Raw genomic sequence first — 22,242 nt, forward strand, 5'->3', positions numbered from 1 at the left:
CTTGACATTACATACATCAAATAATCAAAATGTGTTTCCTTTCTTCTTTTAAAAAAATAAAAATAACAATATGTTACTAGATTACCAGCCGCAATCGAGTCATTTACTTAATTCAGTCATTAATAGTTAATTTCTTACATGTATCCAGTTAACACCACAACTAGTTAAAGTACATGGTATGTGCTTACCTGTTTGTACCATCGATTTCATCATACAGTCTGTAAGAAAATGACTTCCAAAGCACCGAAGACAACTCATTGACAGAATTTCTATTACAGTAATTAAGTATAAAATATAACAACCATTATACAGTAATATTTGTTTATTGAAAAGAAATGGTGTGTTTTAAGATACAAACCTAAAGTAGGCTACATCATAAGAAAGTATAAATATCTAATGTAGATCATAAAATATTACACATCTCATCTAGATCATAACAAATAAAATTAATATTTATTTTATTATTTGATGTAGATGTGATACTGCACATATTTCAAATAGATCGTACTAAACTACATGCATAAAATATAACAACCATTATACAGTAATATTTGTTTATTGAAAAGAAATGGTGTGTTTTAAGATACAAACCTAAAGTAGGCTACATCATAAGAAAGTATAAATATCTAATGTAGATCATAAAATATTACACATCTCATCTAGATCATAACAAATAAAATTAATATTTATTTTATTATTTGATGTAGATGTGATACTGCACATATTTCAAATAGATCGTACTAAACTACATGCATTTCATTTAGATAATAAAAATGCAAACATTTCAGTGACGGATCCAGAAAATCTAGTTAGGGTGGGCCCCAGTGACATAAGTTGGAATGCCAAGGGAACTTTGGGGGAGGTTTGGAGGGGGATCGTAAAAAATGGAAATTAATATATAATAAAATTATAACTATCGCAAAATTGAGGGGGGGGGGGGGGGGCTTTGCCCCCTAGATCCGCCTCTGCATTTGATGTAGGTCATATAAAAATACAAAGTAGATCATAAACAGTTACAAATCTCTAAATGTAGATAATAAGAAAACACAAATATTAGGCCCGGAGAAATTAGTGGAACTCTCTAGTTAATAATAATGTGTCAGCAGTGGTGTAGAAAACGGGGATGGAGGTGGATTGGGCAATAGACATGTGTCCCCCATTTTTCAGCGTGGAATAGCAAATATATACAGTGAAACCTGCCCTAAGTTTTACTAACGTTCGCGATCTATTTGATTGGTTCTCGATGTGGCCATTTGCTTTAACCTGAAGCGCATAAACCAGTCTAGCGGACGTTTTTCTGCTCGGTCTTGCTGAACTCGGCCCAGTTCTAGTGGCCACCTGTGTTAAGAGGCCACATTTTTATTCACCCAAATTATCTGATATAATATATAAACTGACCTGTATTAAGCAAGCACCTCTTTTAAACGGCCACTTTTGATACTTTCTCAGGTGGTTGCTTTACACATGTTTGACTGGACATTGTATTTTTTGTCCACTTTCAAACCATTAATTTTTCATTACCCACCTCCCTCCCCAGTGTGGACCCCACATGCTTCCATGAACATAATTACTGGCGTACTCCATTCTCACGTCCCCACCCAACACTTTTTGGCACGTCTCTTCACAAATGTGATTATATGTGAACACTACAAAATCATGTCAACATTCCTCGTACAGAGAGAGAGAGAGAGAGAGAGAGAGAGAGAGAGAGAGAGAGAGAGAGAGAGAGAGAGAGAGAGAGAGAGAGAGAGAGATGCCCTGAAACCTTTATTGTGCCAAATCAGAAAATGAAGATAGTGTCCAAAACATTTTAATATTTTCTTGACATAAAATATACGTACTACATGTAATCAGGTTGAGTGGTTATTTGTACAAATATAATTTGTATACACATTGTTAAACATATGCACACTTTTTATTAGTCTACTGACGTTTATTTACATTACATATTGTTATTTTCATGCAAGATACATTTGATCATGAAAGCAGTCATCTATGTTTATGTTAATATGTTAATATCATTATACATGTACTAATAAAGAAACCGGTACTCTCAGACAGTTTATTGCAAAATACAATAAAAAGTTTTCAGACGTCATTTTCAAACTTCTTAAAAACAGAGAAGAGAAAACAAAAACAAAAGAACAAAAACCTATAGAATTAGATGGGCTAAGATACTGGCTACACATACAATAAACTATACCGTACTGGTCATAATTTAAATAGGAATTTTGTGGTGCTTTAAATAAGAAGGGAAAGCAAAAAAAAAACCAACAAAAGAAACAAGATACTGGCTACACCAACAAAAATTATACTGGTTATATTGTAAGTAATAATTTTGTTTCAGGCACTAAAAAAAAAAAAAAAAAAAAAAAAAAAAAAAAAAAAAAATATTGTAGATGATCATATTCTCTTCCTTACTTATATAAAATCATGGACTGAAAGCTTCTTAGGCTCGAGTTTATAAAAGTTTTGTATTCTGGTCGACTGGTGCAGTTGCCATAACAACACACATTTACAATGCTTTAAGACCTGCGTTCAGGAAAAACAGACTTAAGGTTTGTAGGTACTGAGTTCGCATCCTGGTACCGGCTCCCACCCAGAGCGAGTTTAATGACCAAATGAGTAGGTGTACGGCTACTGGCAACAACTTCTCTCTCACAGACTTTTCTCTCACTAGCAGTTAACCACCGACCTTCTGTCCTGGACAAACAACCCAAATAGCTGAGGTGTGTGCCCAGGACAGCATGCTTGAACCTAAAGTAGATATAAACATAAAATAAGTGAAGAAGGAAAGGAAAAACAGGCTTCATAAAATTGGCTCATAGTGTTTTATAAGTACAGAGCCAGGTACCTGATTGAACTGTTGTTGTCGTTGTTTTGATCACAGTCAAGTTTGTAAGTTTTAACAGAGTAAGCTGATAACAATAATGTATTTTAGTACACTGTTCACAAAATTTGGACAACAATGCACTTGCTGATAGACTGCGAGCATTTCTATACATTCAGTAACCCCCCCTTGTCTTTAACTCAATCTGAGAAGGGTCGGCGCCCTTTTGCCTCTGTGCATGATAGCTGAAAAGAAGAAAACGTCTTTGTATAAATCTGCAATAAAAGTTTTTTTTTACTATGTTGCATACCATGTTACGCCACGCCATATTTATTCTCAACCATAGGATCTGTTAACATCCACGTAATTATACCCACATTTCACATGCGAGATCATTTGTCGCAGTCTGTCTGTCTGTGTGTGTGTGTGTGTGTGTGTGTGTGTGTGTCTCTCTCTCTCTCTCTCTCTCTCTCTCTCTCTCTCTCTCTCTCTCTCTCTCTCTTTCATTCTCTCTCAATGTATTTGTTGGTTGTCTCTGTCTCTGTCCGTGTCTGTCTGTCTGTCTGTCTGTCTCTCTCTCTCTCTCTCTCTCTCTCTCTCTCTCTCTCTCTCTCTCTCTCTCTCTCTCTCTCTCTCTCTCTCTCTCTCTCTCTCTCTCTCTCTCTCTCTCTCAATGTATTTCTTGGTTGTCTCTCTGTGTCTGTCTTCAACTCTTGTCTCTCTCTTTCTCTAATATATACATATTTGTCTGTTTCTCGCCATATCTCGGTTCTTCTTTCACAAAAATATATCTAGATGACTGGTATATTTGTGATGTTTCCCTTCCTCATTTGTTCTTCTCTCACTTTCTGTATGTCTTTCATTCTTGCTGTCTTTCTTTCATTCTCCTCTGTCTTTCTTTCATTGCCTCTCAATGCCTTTGTTTCAATCTCTCTCTCTCTCTCTCTCTCTCTCTCTCTCTCTCTCTCTCTCTCTCTCTCTCTCTCTCTCTCTCTCTCTCTCTCTCTCTCTCTCTCTCTCTCTCTCTCTCTCTCTCTCTCTCTCTCTCAACACTTACCGCATAGCTTCAGCATTTTCATAGTCTTCCTCTTCATCACTCTCGTGCACATCTTGCATGTGCGCCCTTTTTGGAGCAGGCGGGGGCGGGGGCGCAGCCTTGCGTCGGTTCTTCTGAAATCGCTGGGTCAGAGTCCTTTCGCTTCTCCTCTTCGGATTAGGTATCTGCATTCAAAACATATATTATTGGATAAAGGACTTTTCCGAAATTAAACATACATGTATGTATATACATGTGTGTGCGTGTGCGTGTGCGTGTGTTCCCAAAGTACCTGCTTTTTGTGGTTCTGACAAATTGCTCTAGTTGAATACTAAAAACACGCGGATGACCACATTGACATAGCCAGGATTTTATATTGGGGGATGGGCAACCACAATGCGATTCGCAGCTATGCCAGTGATGACAAATAACATATTGATAATTGAGGCAAGAAGTATGTAAATTACGTTCAATATTTAATGGTAAAAAAAAACTGTTGTAACACTTAAAGATTTACTTTATTAAACGATACCACTAGAGCATATCGGCTACTGGTTGTCAAACATTTGGTAATTCAGATATATAGTCTTAGAGAGGAAAACAGCTACATTTTTCCATTAGTAGATCTTTTATATGCACCATCCAACAGACAGGATAGCACATACCACGGTCTTTGATATACAAGTCGTGGTGCACTGGTTGGGACGAGAAATAGCCCAATGGGCCTACCAACAGGGATTGATCTTCGACCGACCGCGCTTCAGGCGAATGCTTTACCACTAGGCTCTAGGCTCAGTGCCTTTAACTACGTACATCGACAGCATATATCTCGTCATCATTGGAGAGCGGTCTCTCGGGTGCGGCATTGGGTCTCTGTTTACTCTGCTCGGAAGCCTCTTCTTCTTCTTCATCATCACTTTCCTTCTTCACCTCTGGAGGACCAGGGTCTTCTGTGAACGAAATAAAACTGATGATGATGATGTTGTTGATGATGATTATGATTATGATTATTATGATGATTATGATGATGATGATGATTATTATTATTATTATTATTATTATGATAATGGTGGGGTGACTATTATGATACTGATGATGTTTTTGATGATAATAATGATGAATTAATTAATTAATTAATGTTTAACGACACCCCACCACAAAAATACACATCGGCAATTAAGTGTTAAAAAAGGTAAAGGTAGATGGAAATATTATTTAGATTAAGAATAAAATTTATATAATTATGTAAAACCATATTTTAAAGAGCTGTGGAGAAAAGCATATAACAATACAAACATCATGGTAGCAGATTTTAAAACTTTGTATAGACATTAAAGTGTTTTAAACAGTTTAAAAATTAATTCTGAGTGGAATTTAAAATATTGTACCACATTTCTGTTACCAAATATATCTTTTCATGATGATGATGATTATGATCATCATCATGGCCGTGATGATGTAACCCAGCCTTAATGGTGTAGTGATTAAGGCTGACAGTTTCATATCCCGGCACCGACATTACAACGAATTTGTGTTGCTCTGGATTATCACTAAATGCCAATAGTATTTTGAAGTTCCACAGTGGGGTTTGAACTACAACCGACACGTTTATTCATCATAACCAATGTTCATACAACAAAATTATAATATACGTTTCCACACAGACGTCATATCTGGATTATATTTTCTATCCTTCCCATCTTGAGCACCTGTGACTGCTTGCACTGGTGAACAACAGTTCGCCTTCTTGAACTCTATGGCTAGACAGCTAGCCTAGGGCTGAATTCACCAGAACAGGCAAAGAAACGTTTGCTAGACTGGTTTATGCGCTTCACGGTGAATCAAATTAAAATGGCTACGTTGGGAACCAGTCAAATAGTTCACGAAACGTTAGCAAAACGTTTGTTGGCTGAACTTGGGGCTGGTGATTGCCAAGGACGGTACATCGTAACTGAATATTTTAACAAAGAATAATAAATTAAATTACCATTATGCTGTAAATCAGCTGCCCGAACTGCCCGAACACATAATGATGGATTAGTGTTAGAAAAAAAAAGAGAAAAAAAACAATGGCCGCTACATCTGCCATGACTACATTTATAAATTGGTGGCAAAGGATCTTTTAGATGCACTTTTTCCATGTCAGGATAGCATATCACGACAACTGAATCATATATCAGTCGTGCAGCACTGTTGACAGTTCGGTGTATGTGCTTTTCATCTACACATGGATATGAACGGTAAACTTAGAGTTAAGGATGGTACTGGCATACGATCTCTCCCCCCCCCCCCCCCCCCCCCCCAAAAAAAATACAAATACAAAACATCATACAGAGCAATTGATACACGGGAGACCGAAGAAAAGTAATATGCATTCAATATTTCGCCTTTAAATTAAAAATCTAAAGTAGAAAAATGTCATGAAAGAAAGACAAAGATTATATTTAAATGATATGTCGAATAACGCAAGTTATCTATGTTAATATTATTAGAAGTAGGCTAATCATTGGACATTATTCGAATTGATCAAAGCCCACCTAAAAGCTGATGGGAAATGGCCGTGGTTTGGCACGGATGGTCATAACAGACCAGCACCTGTCACGTTTGGAGAATCAAGGATTGGGATGTGGAATATGGACAGCAAAAGGAGTTAATAGACATGATAAGCTGCCAGATCGGGAATTTAAAAGAAAATAAATAAAAAGGGCCGGTGGGATAAATAAATAAATAAATTATTAGCAAGAACAACTTTCCCGTTATTCGACATAATAATCAATGCTATCGTAATCCATGTGTATGCACAAATGCTGAAAAAGTTAAATCTAAATGCTCATACAAAGACAATATACATGAAGATCGTTATATAAAGAACTTTTTACAAAAAAAGAAAGAGAAATCCCCAAAGAACTTTAGAAAAAAATAAAACAAATCTAAAAAACGTCATTGACTCCAGTTTTCTACAAAGAGTATGCACAAATGCTTGCTGAAAATGTTAATTCTAATTGCTCATCCTATATATAGATCATTATATGACGAACATTTTGCACACAAAAATCCAAAAAGAACTAAATAAAAAAATAAAAAAATAAAAATCCGAATTAAAGGTGCAGACCCTAGTTTTAACCCGTATAAAATGCAATCTAATTAAAATTAGCTCCACTATTACATGTGGATCTAACAGCAGCCCGTTGGAGCTCATGTCCAGTTGACCGTTCATTCGACCAATCAAAACCTTACTTGCAAAATCATGCCAGTCATTTGAGAAGAATTTGAAAACATTCGGGATTATGCCGAGGGTATACGAAATGATTCGGGTGAATTACGAAATATGCCGGAAACTAATTGCAATATAAAATTTTATATAAAATTCGTTTCAAGACGAAAAAAAACCGTGATGGTATAGCCATAAAATCTGTTTATACTAGTATACAATCCAGAGTTTATTACTACACTTTCTCCCCCTGTTCTTTCAATGTTGAAATAGACCAACTAGACCAACTATTGCATAAATAGTCTCGCCCGATATTTTTAGAATTTGTATGCTCCCGAATAACGCTATGAAAGGCGAAGTGTAATTGGTCGATATTTAAATTATTATTTATAGATGAAATGTCACCTGGACATGGGATTCCACGCAATGCTGTTAGATCTACTGGTAGACCCAGTAGAGCTAATTTTAATCAGATCGTAAATAATGGATACTAAGTTTAGTTAATTTACAAACCTGTAACTCATTTGGATAACGTTACAATAGAGTGAAAGAAGAGTCTGTGACGTTAAAACAGGAAATATCTTTAAAAATAGACTAGAACTCGAATCAATAAACCACTACTTCTCAAAAGCATGTGCGTTTTTAAAAATATGAAAAATGCAATTTTGGGTATTAGAAACAGTAGGATTAACCGAAAGATAATCTAAAGAATAAAATATAAGTAATGTTTGATTTCAGTTATCATAAATGGCTCCGATAGTGAAAAATATCCTGTAGTGGTTAAAAACTATGGTCTGTCCCTTTAAAAGTCATTGACTCTAGTTTTCTACAAAGAGTATGACGATGCCAATTTACGTGTATGCACAAACGCTGAAAATGTTAAATCTAAATGCTCATTCAGCATGTAGATCCTTGTATAAAGAACCTATTTACAAGCAATAAATCCCAAAAGAACTTTAAAAATAAAAATAAAACAAATCTAAAGTAAAGTAATTGACTCTAGTGTTTTACAAACAGTATGACGACGACCAGAATCACATTGAAGTGGATCATTTATGCAAGAAAAAGTTAGTTTGTTTTGTTTAACGACACTACTAGACCACATTAGTTTATTAATCACCGGCTATTGGATGTTAAACATTTGGTAATTTTGACATATAGTCTTAGAGAGGAAACCCGCTAAATTTTTCTATTAGTAGCAAGGGATCTTTAATATGCACCATCACACAGACAGGATAGTACATACTACAGCCTTTGATATACCAGTCGTGGTGCAGGGCCGTAACAAAGATTTCGCAATCTGTACTCATTTCCGTGTGATAGAGGGCTAAAAGTGTTGAACGATAATGCGAAACTCCCTCCCCCAATAACCCCAGAGGTTTTTACAAGCAGATGTGATAAAAAGCAATCACCTGTATTCTGAAGCACAATTTCATATTGCAATTTCCAGCAAAAACAATCATTTTGTGTATGTTTTCTATTCAATATCCCCTTTCAATGGACAAACATATTAAGTGTTTCAAGTTTCAATCTTGGTGGAGGAAACATATATTTGTTGCCATCAAAAATGAAGAAAAAAAGAAATTTAAAAACATAGAATATAAAGTGATACTGTGATTCAAGTTACAATTCCATTTTCTAATTCAAAATATTCATAACTTGACCATCGACAAGATAGGAATAATAGACAATAGTAGCAAAAGTTAAATGGTATTTTGTTTAACGACAAACCAGTTATGTATCACTGGTCGGTGCAAGTGGTTTACACCTACCCATTGAGCCTTGCGGAGCACTCACTCAGGGTTTGGAGTCGGTATCTGGATTAAAAATCCCATGCCTCGACTGGGATCCGAACCCAGTACCTACCAGCCTGTTGACCGATGACCTAACCACGACGCCACAGAGGCCGGTCGTTTGTATGGATTAGCAAATAAATATGCTGTAAATAATATAATATGCGTACATATGCGGGGGTGTGCGTATGTGTGGTGTGTGCGTATGTCCGTATGTATTGGGGATGTATAAGTTCCGATGTGGTGTATAACAGCTGCTTCTATAAGTGTGACGCTTTTGTTGTTGTTGTTGTTTTGTAGCCGATATGCGCGTGTATGCATATTCACTGCGAGAAAGTGCCAAGCAACACGTAAAAAGTTAGCAAGAATGGGAAAAAAATAGATAAACTCTTTTAACAGACAAAAACGAAAAACCGTATTAAGCACGCATAATGCACTATTAACAAACCTCTTTTCTTAACATCTGCGTCCAAGTCTACAAAATATGAACAAAAAACATAACCCGTTTAATTTGCAAAACAATATGAGAAATAACCGTTTTCTCTTGTTGATATGCTGTGAATTGTTCATGAGCGCATCCAGGATTTTGTAAGGGTGGGGGGGGGGGGGGGGTTGAGTTTGTTGAAGTCAATTGAGTCCAGCCCCCAAGGACCCGCGATATCTTTGTATGTGGGGGACTGGGAGGGGGGTTAGAGACAGGCTTCCCGGATGTTGAATTTTTTAAAACAAAAAGTAATTAAATGTGCATATCACATGGGCAGAGGCGGGGGGGGGGGGGGGGCAGGGGACCAATGTGACCCCTTTAGGATCACCAATGTTGTTCGCTACTTACAAATAAAAAAAGAAATTAAATCATACCTGAGAAACCAAAAACCTCAGTTAGTACGCTACTTCTGTAAAATTACACACGAACTGGAAGTGTCACTACTTACCTTACATTCCTATCTCCACAGTCTTGATAAAATGCTTAGAGGTATGACTTTTTAAAATATGTTTTTATTTAACAAACAATCTGTAAAACCACGGTGAATGACTTGATACATTGTATTTATTTCCCAGATGACCTGTAAGAACTTGGTGAAGGACTTAATACTGTCTTTAATTTCCAGATGACCTGCAACACACGGTAAGGAATTTAATACTGTCTTTAATTTTCAGATGACCTGTAAACACATGGTGAATGATTTAATACTGTCTTTACTTTTCAGATAACCTGTAAAATATGGTAAATGACTTAATACTGTCTTTACATTCCAGATGACCTGTAAAAATATGATAAATGACTTAATAATGACTTGATCTCCCAGATAACAGTGGATGACTTACTTTCTCTCAGATGACCTGTAAAAAGACGCTGAATCACTTACTTTATCTTTATCTCCCAGATAACTGTGGATGACTTACTTTCCTTTAAATGACCTACAAAACTATGGTAAAATACTTACCGTGTCTGTCTTCCTGGTGACCCTTTAAAAACAGCGGTGAAATGTTTGCCTTTTCTTAAACTCCTAGAAACCCAGTAATAACACTAATATTGACCTTGTCTGTCTTCCTGGTGACCCTTAAAAACAGTGGTGAAATACATACCTTTTTCTTAATCTTCTAGAAAACAATTAAAAATACCAATACTGACCATGTCTAACTTTCTGGTGACCCTTAAAAACAGTGGTGAAATGCTTACCTTTTCTTAATCTCCTAGAAACCCATTAATAACACTATTATTGACCTTGTCTGTCTTCCTGGTGACCCTTAAAAACAGTGGTGGAATGCTTATCTTTTCTTAATCTCCTAGAAACCCATTAATAACACTAATATTAACCTTGTCTGTCTTCCTGGTGACCCTTAAAAACAGTGGTGGAATGCTTATCTTTTCTTAATCTCCTAGAAATCCAGTAATAACACTAATATTGACCTTGTCTGTCTTCCTGGTGACCCTTAAAAACAGTGGTGAAATACATACCTTTTTCTTAATCTTCTAGAAAACAATTAAAAATACCAATACTGACCATGTCTAACTTCCTGGTGACCCTTAAAAACAGTGGTGAAATGCTTACCTTTTCTTAATCTCCTAGAAACCCATTAATAACACTAATATTGACCTTGTCTGTCTTCCTGGTGACCCTTAAAAACAGTGGTGGAATGCTTATCTTTTCTTAATCTCCCAGAAACCCATTAATAACACTAATATTGACCTTGTCTGTCTTCCTGGTGACCCTTAAAAACAGTGGTGGAATGCTTATCTTTTCTTAATCTCCAAGAAATCGATTTATAACACTAATACTGACCGTGTCTGTTTTCCTGGTGACCTTTTAAAACAGCTGTGAAATGCTTATCTTTTTGTTAGTCTCCTAGAAACTGATTAATAACACTAATATTGACCATGTCTGTTTTCCTGGTGACCCTTAAAAACAGCTGTGAAATACTTACCTTTTTATTAATCTCCTAGAAAACCATTTCATTTAAACTTATTTTCGTGCTTATATTCAATTAAGGTTCAAGCACGCTGTCCAGGGCACACACCTCAGCTATCTGGGCTGTTTTTCCAGAACAGTGGGTTAGTGGTTAGTGAGAAAGAAGAGCGTGTAGTGGTTTTACACCTACCCATTGAGTCGTTAAAACTCGCTCTGGGTGGGAGCTGGTACAGGGCTGTGAACCCTGTACCTACCAGCCTTATGTCTGATGGCTTAACCACGACACCACCGAGGCCGGTAGAAAACCATTAACAACATCAATCTATGCAACCTGCAGAAGACGCGGCAGAGCCAGGTATGACTCACCTTCCACCTGTATCTCCTCCGAGTCCTGTAGAACGTCCACGCTGAAGAAGGTCGCTATCTGCTGTGGGAACCGCAGATCCATGATGAACACGATCGTCCCCAACACCACACACAGGACACCTGAAGTTATTCCATTTCAGAAGCAGATACAGAATGTTTTAAAGCGCCAATCTCACATATTTTACTATTACAGGACGCAAACACAATTACAGCTTTAACATAATTCATGTTTTCATTATCAATGAATATTCATGAGTCGTGTAGTGGGGGTTGAAGGTTATCCCCACCCACCCCCCACTCCTCACCTCTACACACATACACTGGTTCCGGTTACTCTGTTCAGAATGCTGGATATGCCGTATTTTAAAACCCTTAATTTCCCTGACACCTCTACCTACCCCCCCCCCCCCCCCCCCAACAGTTTCGAGCCTTCCCTCGTTCAATAATACTCCGCAGGTTCTGCTGTTGTCAACTACATTGACGCAGTATGAAACGTCTTGTTGTTGTACATCTACACATATCAGAGGCTTTCCACATAGAGTGTCGATAGGACGAACACAATATTTATATATGTATGATCAAGGCTGGGTAGTCTCTTCTAAGTGTTTAGATGATGCAAATATACTCGAGACTGAGGCTTTGAAGATGGGATCCACTTTTGTCTTTGAAATACAATGTTTAAATATGATTTGAGCAAATGAGATCCTTTATATTGATCTTTTAAATTACGTGCTTGAATCTTCATTGAAAATGGCAGAATCAAACCACTGCTTACCGGTAACAAGACAAACGTAAAAGGATCCACCATACGTCGACACCAAGATTTCGTCGCTCGTGAAAGGGATTTTGAGGTCGTTAAAGTTGCGAACTGTTGCCCAAATGACGTTTCCGGTAAGCATTGTCAAACCGGTCAAGATCAAGAAATACGCCCCATAGCGGAGAAGAACGAAGAACAGAATGTTGGTCAAAACCCACAATGGCAGAGCCGTCCTGAAAAAAAAAATTGAAACAAATAATACTAGTAATAAAAACCGTCAACAAGTAACAAACTTACAAAATAAAATGTTAAAAACAAGAGGTCTTTTAGATCCTGATTTGGTGGAAGGAAATGTATCATGTCAGAACACTATTTGTGTAATCTTTTGTATCATATTTTTTTTTCTTTCCTTCACATTCTTTTGTATATAATACATTTCCTTACACTGGTTATCCTTGAATGAATACATGTAGTTTATATTTACAGCTATGTAATATAGGTCGCCAAGTATATTGTATGAATATAGAAGAGGGCCTCGTAAGTTGTCAAACTTGTGCCCAATTCTTTTGTTCTTTGTACAATAAAATATGTTTGCAATCAACCAGCGTCCAAGACAGGCGAGCCCTACAGCAGCGGAATGTGCACGTTAAATTGTTTTGATGTCCTTATTCGTTTAGATTTCTGGAGCTACTTTATAATACACTTTCTAGCCTTTATAGAATTGAATCCGTTTATGTTTAAGGTAAAATATGAACTAAGCTGTAGTCTTCCGCTATCAACTGGTCGGGAATAGTTGTCAACGCTATTCAAGAACATGAGCCGCCATTTTGTAATATTTTCATGACGTATTTATGAATACAAAAAAGGTGGTTTTCTAAATTTTAATGTAACAGTCTTATCATAGGTTTTGGATTACCCCCCACACACACACACACACACACACACACACACACACACACCTTCGCTGAGGTTAAAATATGGGGTCTGTTTTACATTACAATAGTGCAATAGTAGGCTAAACAGGTGTCCAATAAAACTACGCTACGCCCTTGCTTGGTAGCTATTTTAGTATAACCATATTATTCTGCTCTGTTTGCCCTTTACATGCTAAGATTATTAAGATTTATGGATGTATCATCGAACTTGATACAGTAATTCCAGTAAGCAACTCGTACAATTAACATTTTTCTACGCGACCACTTGTACAAACATGCTGAATTCAGATTTGGCTGGTAGACTAATATATATATAAACTGGTTTGATGAACAGGTGTCATTAAATTCATGAATATTTAAACAATTTGCATAGTTCTGTTATTTACTCACCATAGTAATATATGCGTGTACCATCCTGCCTGTCTGTAAAATCTACCCCAGCGTATCCCTTCTCCGTCAAAAGTGAAGTACTCTGCTACCCACAGAATTGGTAGAGGTAGCCCTCTAAACTGAGCTGCCCTGTACTGCTGGGAAAATCGGCCAGCTAGAAAACAACAAGTAGTAGTCATCTCGATAAACCACTTGCAATAAGACAGCCTCAATATTTAATGATTACGAGGGACAGTCAAAACATTCGTTGAACTAGATATTATATAGAAGATAACAAACGAGTTTCCAGTTATTATCAAATTTATATCCCAAGTGAAATAATTTTTAGTTGTAGTTCTAGCGAGTGACAAATGAAAATTATTTCACGAGGGACATAAATTTGATAATAACTGATACCGAGTTTGTTATTCTATTTATTACCTTAGCTTTTTTTTCTCTCTAAAAGCCTTTATTTTCGACACACATGCACGTACATGTATATAAACGATATAAATCGCTTTGAGTATTGCTATAACTTTGTTATTTAATCGCAATCATAGATAATTTTCAAAAACAAAAGTTATCTTTATTCTAGTACAAAATCTATAACAAATTGCATTAAAATGACATTTTGTAATAAATAACATCAAAAACAAACAGTCGTAAATGCAAACCCTTTAAACTACATGACGTCATTGTCTGTGTTTGCCAAATCGTGATGACAATATATTTAGTACCGACAAGGTCACTGGTTTGTAAGCGTCAAATCATCCAATAGTATTGTTCGTTAGACCAATGCATGATAATGAGAAATTATAATTGTTATTTTCCCCGTTATGAGTGCCTGCTGGGGTAATAAATCTTAGTACACCGTCATATATGTTTTTCTGAAAGCTTGTTCTTTGATACAACTGTCCTATATCAATAACATGACTCTTCTTGTTTTGCTTAACAGTATCCTACTCTACCTGGATTTTAGATCTCACCAATTTGGGCACAACAAACATTTTGACTATTTTGAGCACACCAATGTCTTTTTAGTGTAGTAATGTTAATAATAGCTGGTAAAGAGTTGTACATATTTGGAAACTCAATTTAAATTATTTTAATCTAATTACAGCTTACTATTCCATTGATTTTTAGATGAAAAGTTTCGAGGTATCCATGTTTGAACATAATTTGGGCGTGCTTTTTGGGGGCATACGTTTTTGACACACCCTTTATCGCCTCAACTTGGAGCAATCTAAAGCACTATCTACAATATTCCATTGATTTTTAGATGAAAAGTTTTGAGGTATCCATGTTTGAACATAATTTGGGCGTGCTTTTTTGGGGCATACGTTTTTGACACACCCTTTATCGCCTCAACTTGGAGCAATCTAAAGCACTATCTACAATATTCCGTTGAGTTTTAGATGAAAAGTTTCGAGGTATCCATGTTTGAACATAATTTGGGCGTGCTTTTTGGGGGCATACGTTTTTGACACACCCTTTATCGCCTCAACTTGGAGCAATCTAAAGCACTATCTACAATATTCCGTTGATTTTTAGATGAAAAGTTTCGAGGTATCCATGTTTGAACATAATTTGGGCGTGCTTTTTGGGGGCATACGTTTTTGACACACCCTTTATCGCCTCAACTTGGAGCAATCTAAAGCACTATCTACAATATTCCGTTGATTTTTAGATGAAAAGTTTCGAGGTATCCATGTTTGAACATAATTTGGGCGTGCTTTTTGGGGGCATACGTTTTTGACACACCCTTTATCGCCTCAACTTGGAGCAATCTAAAGCACTATCTACAATATTCCATTGATTTTTAGATGAAAAGTTTTGAGGTATCCATGTTTGAACATAATTTGGGTGTGCTTTTTTGGGGCATACGTTTTTGGCACACCCTTTATCGCCTCAGATTTGGTGCAATCTAAAGCACTATCTACAATATTCCATTGATTTTTAGATGAAAAGTTTTGAGGTATCCATGTTTGAACATAATTTGGGCGTGCTTTTTGGGGGCATACGTTTTTGACACACCCTTTATCGCCTCAACTTGGAGCAATCTAAAGCACTATCTACAATATTCCGTTGATTTTTAGATGAAAAGTTTCGAGGTATCCATGTTTGAACATAATTTGGGCGTGCTTTTTGGGGGCATACGTTTTTGACACACCCTTTATCGCCTCAACTTGGAGCAATCTAAAGCACTATCTACAATATTCCGTTGATTTTTAGATGAAAAGTTTCGAGGTATCCATGTTTGAACATAATTTGGGCGTGCTTTTTGGGGGCATACGTTTTTGACACACCCTTTATCGCCTCAACTTGGAGCAATCTAAAGCACTATCTACAATATTCCGTTGATTTTTAGATGAAAAGTTTCGAGGTATCCATGTTTGAACATAATTTGGGCGTGCTTTTTGGGGGCATACGTTTTTGACACACCCTTTATCGCCTCAACTTGGAGCAATCTAAAGCACTATCTACAATATTCCATTGATTTTTAGATGAAAAGTTTTGAGGTATCCATGTTTGAACATAATTTGGGTGTGCTTTTTTGGGGCATACGTTTTTGGCACACCCTTTATCGCCTCAGATTTGGTGCAATCTAAAGCACTATCTACAATATTCCATTGATTTTTAGATGAAAAGTTTTGAGGTATCCATGTTTGAACATAATTTGGGTGTGCTTTTTTGGGGCATACGTTTTTGGCACACCCTTTATCGCCTCAACTTGGAGCAATCTAAAGCACTATCTACAATATTCCATTGATTTTTAGATGAAAAGTTTTGAGGTATCCATGTTTGAACATAATTTGGGTGTGCTTTTTTGGGGCATATGTTTTTGGCACACCCTTTATCGCCTCAGATTTGGTGCAATCTAAAGCACTATCTACAATATTCCATTGATTTTTAGATGAAAAGTTTTGAGGTATCCATGTTTGAACATAATTTGGGTGTGCTTTTTGGGGGCATACGTTTTTGACACACCCTTTATCGCCTCAACTTGGAGCAATCTAAAGCACTATCTACAATATTCCATTGATTTTTAGATGAAAAGTTTTGAGGTATCCATGTTTGAACATAATTTGGGTGTGCTTTTTTGGGGCATACGTTTTTGGCACACCTTTTATCGCCTCAGATTTGGTGCAATCTAAAGTCCTATCTACTAAAACCATATAATACATGTAAGAATACTGCAGATGCCCTTTTAAAGTTCTACCTTCTTCTTTGAAACAGGGGGCTGGACGTAGCCCAGTGGCAAAGCGTTCGCTTGATGCGCGGTCTGTCTAGGATCGATCCCCGTCACAAAGGCCGTGGTATGTACTATCCTGTCTGTGGGATGTGCATATAAAAGATCCTTTGCTGCCAATCGAAAAAGAGTAGACCAGACCATGAAGTGGCGACAGCGGGTTTCCTCTCAATATCTGTGTGGTTTTTAATCATATGTCTGACGCCATATAACCGTAAATAAAATGTGTTGAGTGCGTCGTTAAAGAAAACATTTCCTGCCTTCCTTCCTACCCCCCCCCCCCCCCCAAAAAAAAAAACACAAAAAAAAAAAACACCCCAATGCTGCTGCTGCTCCTGTGTCTACATATAACTGAATAAATCTTACCAAACGGACCGAATCCCAGTCTGCCTTGTCGCCATCGCCAGTCGAAGTGTTCGTTGTAGTTGATGGTCTCTTGCAAATAACGTTCACTTTCTGGAGTCGCTGTCGTCCAAAAGAGATATAGAGAAAACCAAGTAGAGTGTGACTGTGACTGCACGGCAATATTGGCTTTGTCATGGGGAAGTTGGAATCGTTTAACAGAAGATAGTCCTCTATAAACAGTGTACTGTACCTCTAGATCTACATCTGATCAATACTTATAAGGTTTTGTTTGTGTTTTTTGTTACATCCGGTGTGTTTTTGGATACTATATAATTTATAATACACTGAAGATAACGTCTAAACTTGTAAGTTTTTTGGGTTAGAAAAGTTCTGTACATCCGGTGTGTCTTTGGATGCCATATAATTTATAAAAATATGACAGTTTGGCGATGCCAAAAAAACATTTAAGACAATGTGAAGTCTAGTGAGCTCCGTGGTCTACCGGATAAGCTGCTGGACAATCTAGCTGACGACAGTGTTTCAAATCCCGTCAACGCTGGCTCACACATTCATTAATCTTTGTCATCTATCTCTGCCTATCATTCTCATTATCTTAGTATAAAAAAAACTTTACAATTTCTCCCATGATTTCAATCTGTTTCGACCCTTTCTGTCAGTTTCCTCCGACTCTGTCTTCTGAGCTGCCCACACTATCGCCTACCTTTCTCAACTTCCTCCACGAGTGCAGTCTCTGTGTATTTCACTGCACCCACCTGGCATCCTCGTCCTCTGCTGCTAATAAAGCTGGTCTGACCCACGGCACTAACTAACGACCGCCGGTAGTAGGGGTGCATAGTAGGTGGTTACAAGTGCCTCTTAACAATGCCAGAAGTAACTACTGAACATTCCCCGGCGTGGTCAGACAAAGTCCACAGCTAAAAGCTGATGGGGAATGGCAGGTGTGTGGCACAGATAGCCATAACAGACAAGCACCTGTCGCGGTTGGAGAGACAAGGACTGGGATGTGGAGGTGGACAGCGAAAGAAGTTGAAAGATAGGAGGATTTGCCAGATAGGGAAGAAATGAGATGGAATTCAAAGGAGAGAAAGGAAAGGGGGCAGTGGGATAAAAAAAACACAAAAAAAACAAAAAAACAATGTGGTGTCTTTTGGGGGGTTGGGGGAGTTGTGGAGTGTTGGAGGTGTAAGTTGTAAAAACACATCCTTAATTAATCGACAGTGTGTAAGACAATTTAGAACACCATTTTTTTTTTAATTGCGAACACTGTATTTACTAGTCTTCAAATAAGATTTGGAATGTTTTAAAAAGTTCCTTACAAATTTTCCATGACTAGAGCTGAGAAAAGTACTCTTTCAAGCAAGAAGCAAAGTTTTATATACATTTATGTATGCAAAACAAATGCTCGTAGCTTTACTATTGTTGTAAAGTTTCCTAGTTTAGAATCTGTAACTTGCCAATGTATATATTAATTAAAGTATTACTTTTTAACGTTAATCAAAACTGTAAAAACTAATGCAGGGTGACACTATTGATGCCCATAATAAATCTTTAGTGTAGACTTCTTAGACAAAACAATATTTATATAAGATTGTATTTTAAGTCTTGTACTTTGGCTTTTCGTGACTAGCCAAAAGAAATGTTTACCGAGAACTTAAAATTTGTCACCGAGTATTTTATTAGTATACCAAATCAAATTTTAACACTATAAAAAACGTACGGTCAACATCGACACATTATTTATTATATACATATTATTTAGAAGTACCCTTAAATTATCTTAATAACTTCAGCATGCCCATATACCGCTTTAGCTATGGAAAAATAGGGAGGGGGCGACAACGTGGAGGGCTTGTCCAAATATTTAAATATATATTCTTAGAATCTCATAGACAGACACACCAAAATATTTGAAGCTTACCTTTGAGTGTGATGTTAATTCCGCGCAGACCTATATACAGGCCAATGGTGGCGTTGATGTCTTTTCCCGTTCCAGCCTTGTACTTGGTTTCTGTGTGGATTTCAGCAGTCTCCCATGTCATGGAGAAGTTTGTCACTAAATCATACAAATTCAAATCTTTGTTTAAAGACACCAGTAGACTCAATGTAGCTGTTTTTAAAGCATCAATAGACTCAATGTAGCTGTTTGTAAAGCATCAATAGACTCAGTGTAGCTGTTTTTAAACCATCAATAGACTCAATGTAGCTGTTTGAAATATGGAAAAGAAGGTAGAAAGTTTCCAGACATTATTAAATTGTTGGCGTTGAATTATTTACATTAAAACCTTTTCTGCGGATCCATCAACCCATAAAATAATTAGCCCCCACCCCAACCCCCACTTCAACCCCCGTTACAGATTCATTCCACCATGTGGTCTTTTCTGGATTAGTTTTTTGGCAAATATTAAAAAAAAAAATACATTAAGATATTTGTAAAATAACTACCCATAATTATAACCTTCACCCACATTATGTTCAAATATCATTGCAGGGTAAGTATAATATTTGTCGTCAAGATTAAATTTGTGTTTGGTCTTCATAAACTAAAATATAGTATCTTTTATACAGGCGACATTTTAGACGAAAATAAAGAGTTTTCGTGAAGGACTACTTGGCGCTTACAAAACCATTTTAATAAACCCATGGAGTGTAGACTTAAAAATAAATAAATAAATAAATAAATAAATAATATGTAGATAAAAACGGGCAAACTCTTGCAGAGCTTCAGAGTACCCAGGGCCACTTCCGGTTTTAAATTTTATGCCGCCCTCCATCATACCTGTTTTTCTCCACCACCTTTCATATTCGCCTGTCTCCCATAACACGACTCATAGACAGTGTGGATGCCCACCCACACCTCTAATGTGGTGACCCCTAATAAAATGTCCTCATCTTATTCCTGGCTCTGATTAAAGGGGCATTCCTGAGTTTGCTGCATTGTAAGATGTTTCCGACTAATAAAATATTTCTACGATTAAACTTACATATTAAATACATTTTCTGGTTTAGAATATCATTGTCTGTATATTCAATGTGTTTCTGGTCGTCTTAATATTTGTAACAAGCCCAAACTGGATTTTGTCTTGAAATAATTTCGTACGTACGAAAAAATTATATTTTTGGAAATAAAATGAAATTTAACCTAGTACAAATATTAGAACAATCGGAAATACGTTTAATATACAGCCACTAATATTTTATGCAGAAAAATATATTTGATATGTAATTACAATCGTTAAGAAGTCTTTGTTAGTCGATAACATCTTAAAAAGTGTAGAAAACTCAGGCATGTCCCTTTTAGGGGAGAGAATGACTTCAAACAACATGCACGATACATGAAGAACAAACTCATTTTGTACCTTTCAATTTGTCATGTCTAAACTCTGAATCCAAGTAAGTACAAGCAATTTTATTTATAAAATCATATTTCTGTACAAGAGAAAGTCCAAATGGTACCTCACAAGGCCATAAACTTTACAATGTTATTACAAAATCAATGCAAACATTTTTTAGACCTGTAAATAATACACACTATCGTGGTAGATATATATCTTGAGATGGATAGGTTAACATTGATATTCGACACGAAATGTTTGTTCTCTAAAGTGACCCTAGTGACCCGACATCCTGGTTTGGGTTACTGGTACTGACATCCGGGTAACTCATGAGTCACAGAATAACATCATCGCAGCTGACAATGCTAGTGTAGCCGTTAGGTAACCGGTACACCACGAGTTTATAGGTTTATTATGTATGTCAATACGCTACAGTCTTCCGAGTAAAACGCATATAAGAAACCTGGGGCTACACTTCAAGATTCGTGTTAGATCATGACTTATAAAATCGATCAACTGGAAAGGATTGTTTTACAACAACATTACAAACTATACCATTTTTTTTTTTTTTTTTTTTTTTTACTATGGTTCGCTGAACAGATCCAGGGAACCGGTAATAAATCTACAAAACCGCAGTTTTGACCGACTATAATATGTAATAAAATCGCCACGGTAAATGTACTATAATATTTTGTTTGTTTTAAAATTATTTTAGAAGTTATCACACGAAAAGGGTTAAAGATGCATTTTTTGCCAGTTATCTACCAGGACCCCGTTTTATGAAGCGATCTTAGCGCTAAGTTCACCTTAAACGCATAGCTACCTTATAACCCTTAAGGTGATCTTAGCGCTAAGACCGCTTCGTAAAACGGGGCCCAGGTCCATGAACGGAATGAAAGGAAAGACAGGGAACTTGATTAATTCAGCTGTTAGGCTACTGAACATTATTTGCATTCTAGCAGGTTTTACCAGGCAGAAAGACCTGTATTACCAGTATATTAATTTTTATGAAATAACCTTTTTGCATTTCGTATGACCCGGGGCAACAAGCCTTACAGATAAGTTAATCATAACTAACTTAAATCAGCAGTAAAGTTCTGTTACACTGTTAGTATTTTTTTAAAAGATAAATGTTTGCTTTGTTTAAAGACATCACCAGAGCACATTGATTTATTAATAATCAGCTACTGGATGTCAAACATTTGGTAATTTTCACATATAGTCTTAGAGAGGAAACCCGATATATTTTTCCATTAGTAGCAAGGGATCTTTTATACGCACCTCCCACAGACAGGATAGCACATAGCACGGCCTTTGATATACAAGTCGTGGTGCACTGGCTGGAACGAGAAATAGCCCAATGGGTCCACCGACGAGGATCGATCCTAGACCTACCGCCACTGTTAGTATAACAACATGGTCTCATATTCTTCCTTGTTCAGCTAGTACTATTATCCTGTTCAATTATTTAGACCCAAAGTTTTTTGGCAAATGTTACGTTTATTTCCTATTCGATATTTGTTTTCTTTGCATTTACATGAAAACAAACCCAAACCCCGACAGGTTTTATATACAAATCATCATAT

At 36.7% G+C, this 22,242-nt stretch overlaps 1 protein-coding gene across 6 annotated transcripts in view; it reads right to left on the bottom strand.

Annotated features, from left to right (window-relative positions):
* Positions 1–307: 307 nt before the first annotated feature.
* Positions 308–22,242, bottom strand: part of LOC121378535 (dual oxidase maturation factor 1-like) — a 42,935-nt gene continuing 21,000 nt past the window's right edge. For 5 of the 6 annotated variants that reach the window (XM_041506751.1, XM_041506752.1, XM_041506750.1 and 2 more), the window contains 9 exons: positions 19,243–19,377; positions 17,325–17,423; positions 13,730–13,883; positions 12,423–12,637; positions 11,648–11,767; positions 9,319–9,345; positions 4,680–4,816; positions 3,888–4,051; positions 308–3,075 (listed from right to left, as the gene is read on the bottom strand). In XM_041506751.1, the coding sequence (XP_041362685.1) occupies positions 3,006–3,075; positions 3,888–4,051; positions 4,680–4,816; positions 9,319–9,345; positions 11,648–11,767; positions 12,423–12,637; positions 13,730–13,883; positions 17,325–17,423; positions 19,243–19,377 (1,121 nt within the window). In that variant the 3' untranslated portion in view covers positions 308–3,005. The remainder of the gene's footprint in view (positions 3,076–3,887; positions 4,052–4,679; positions 4,817–9,318; positions 9,346–11,647; positions 11,768–12,422; positions 12,638–13,729; positions 13,884–17,324; positions 17,424–19,242; positions 19,378–22,242) is intronic. The other variant, XM_041506748.1, reaches the window with a different exon arrangement.

Source organism: Gigantopelta aegis, chromosome 8 (genome assembly GCF_016097555.1).
Source record: "Gigantopelta aegis isolate Gae_Host chromosome 8, Gae_host_genome, whole genome shotgun sequence".
NCBI lineage: Eukaryota > Metazoa > Mollusca > Gastropoda > Neomphalida > Peltospiridae > Gigantopelta > Gigantopelta aegis.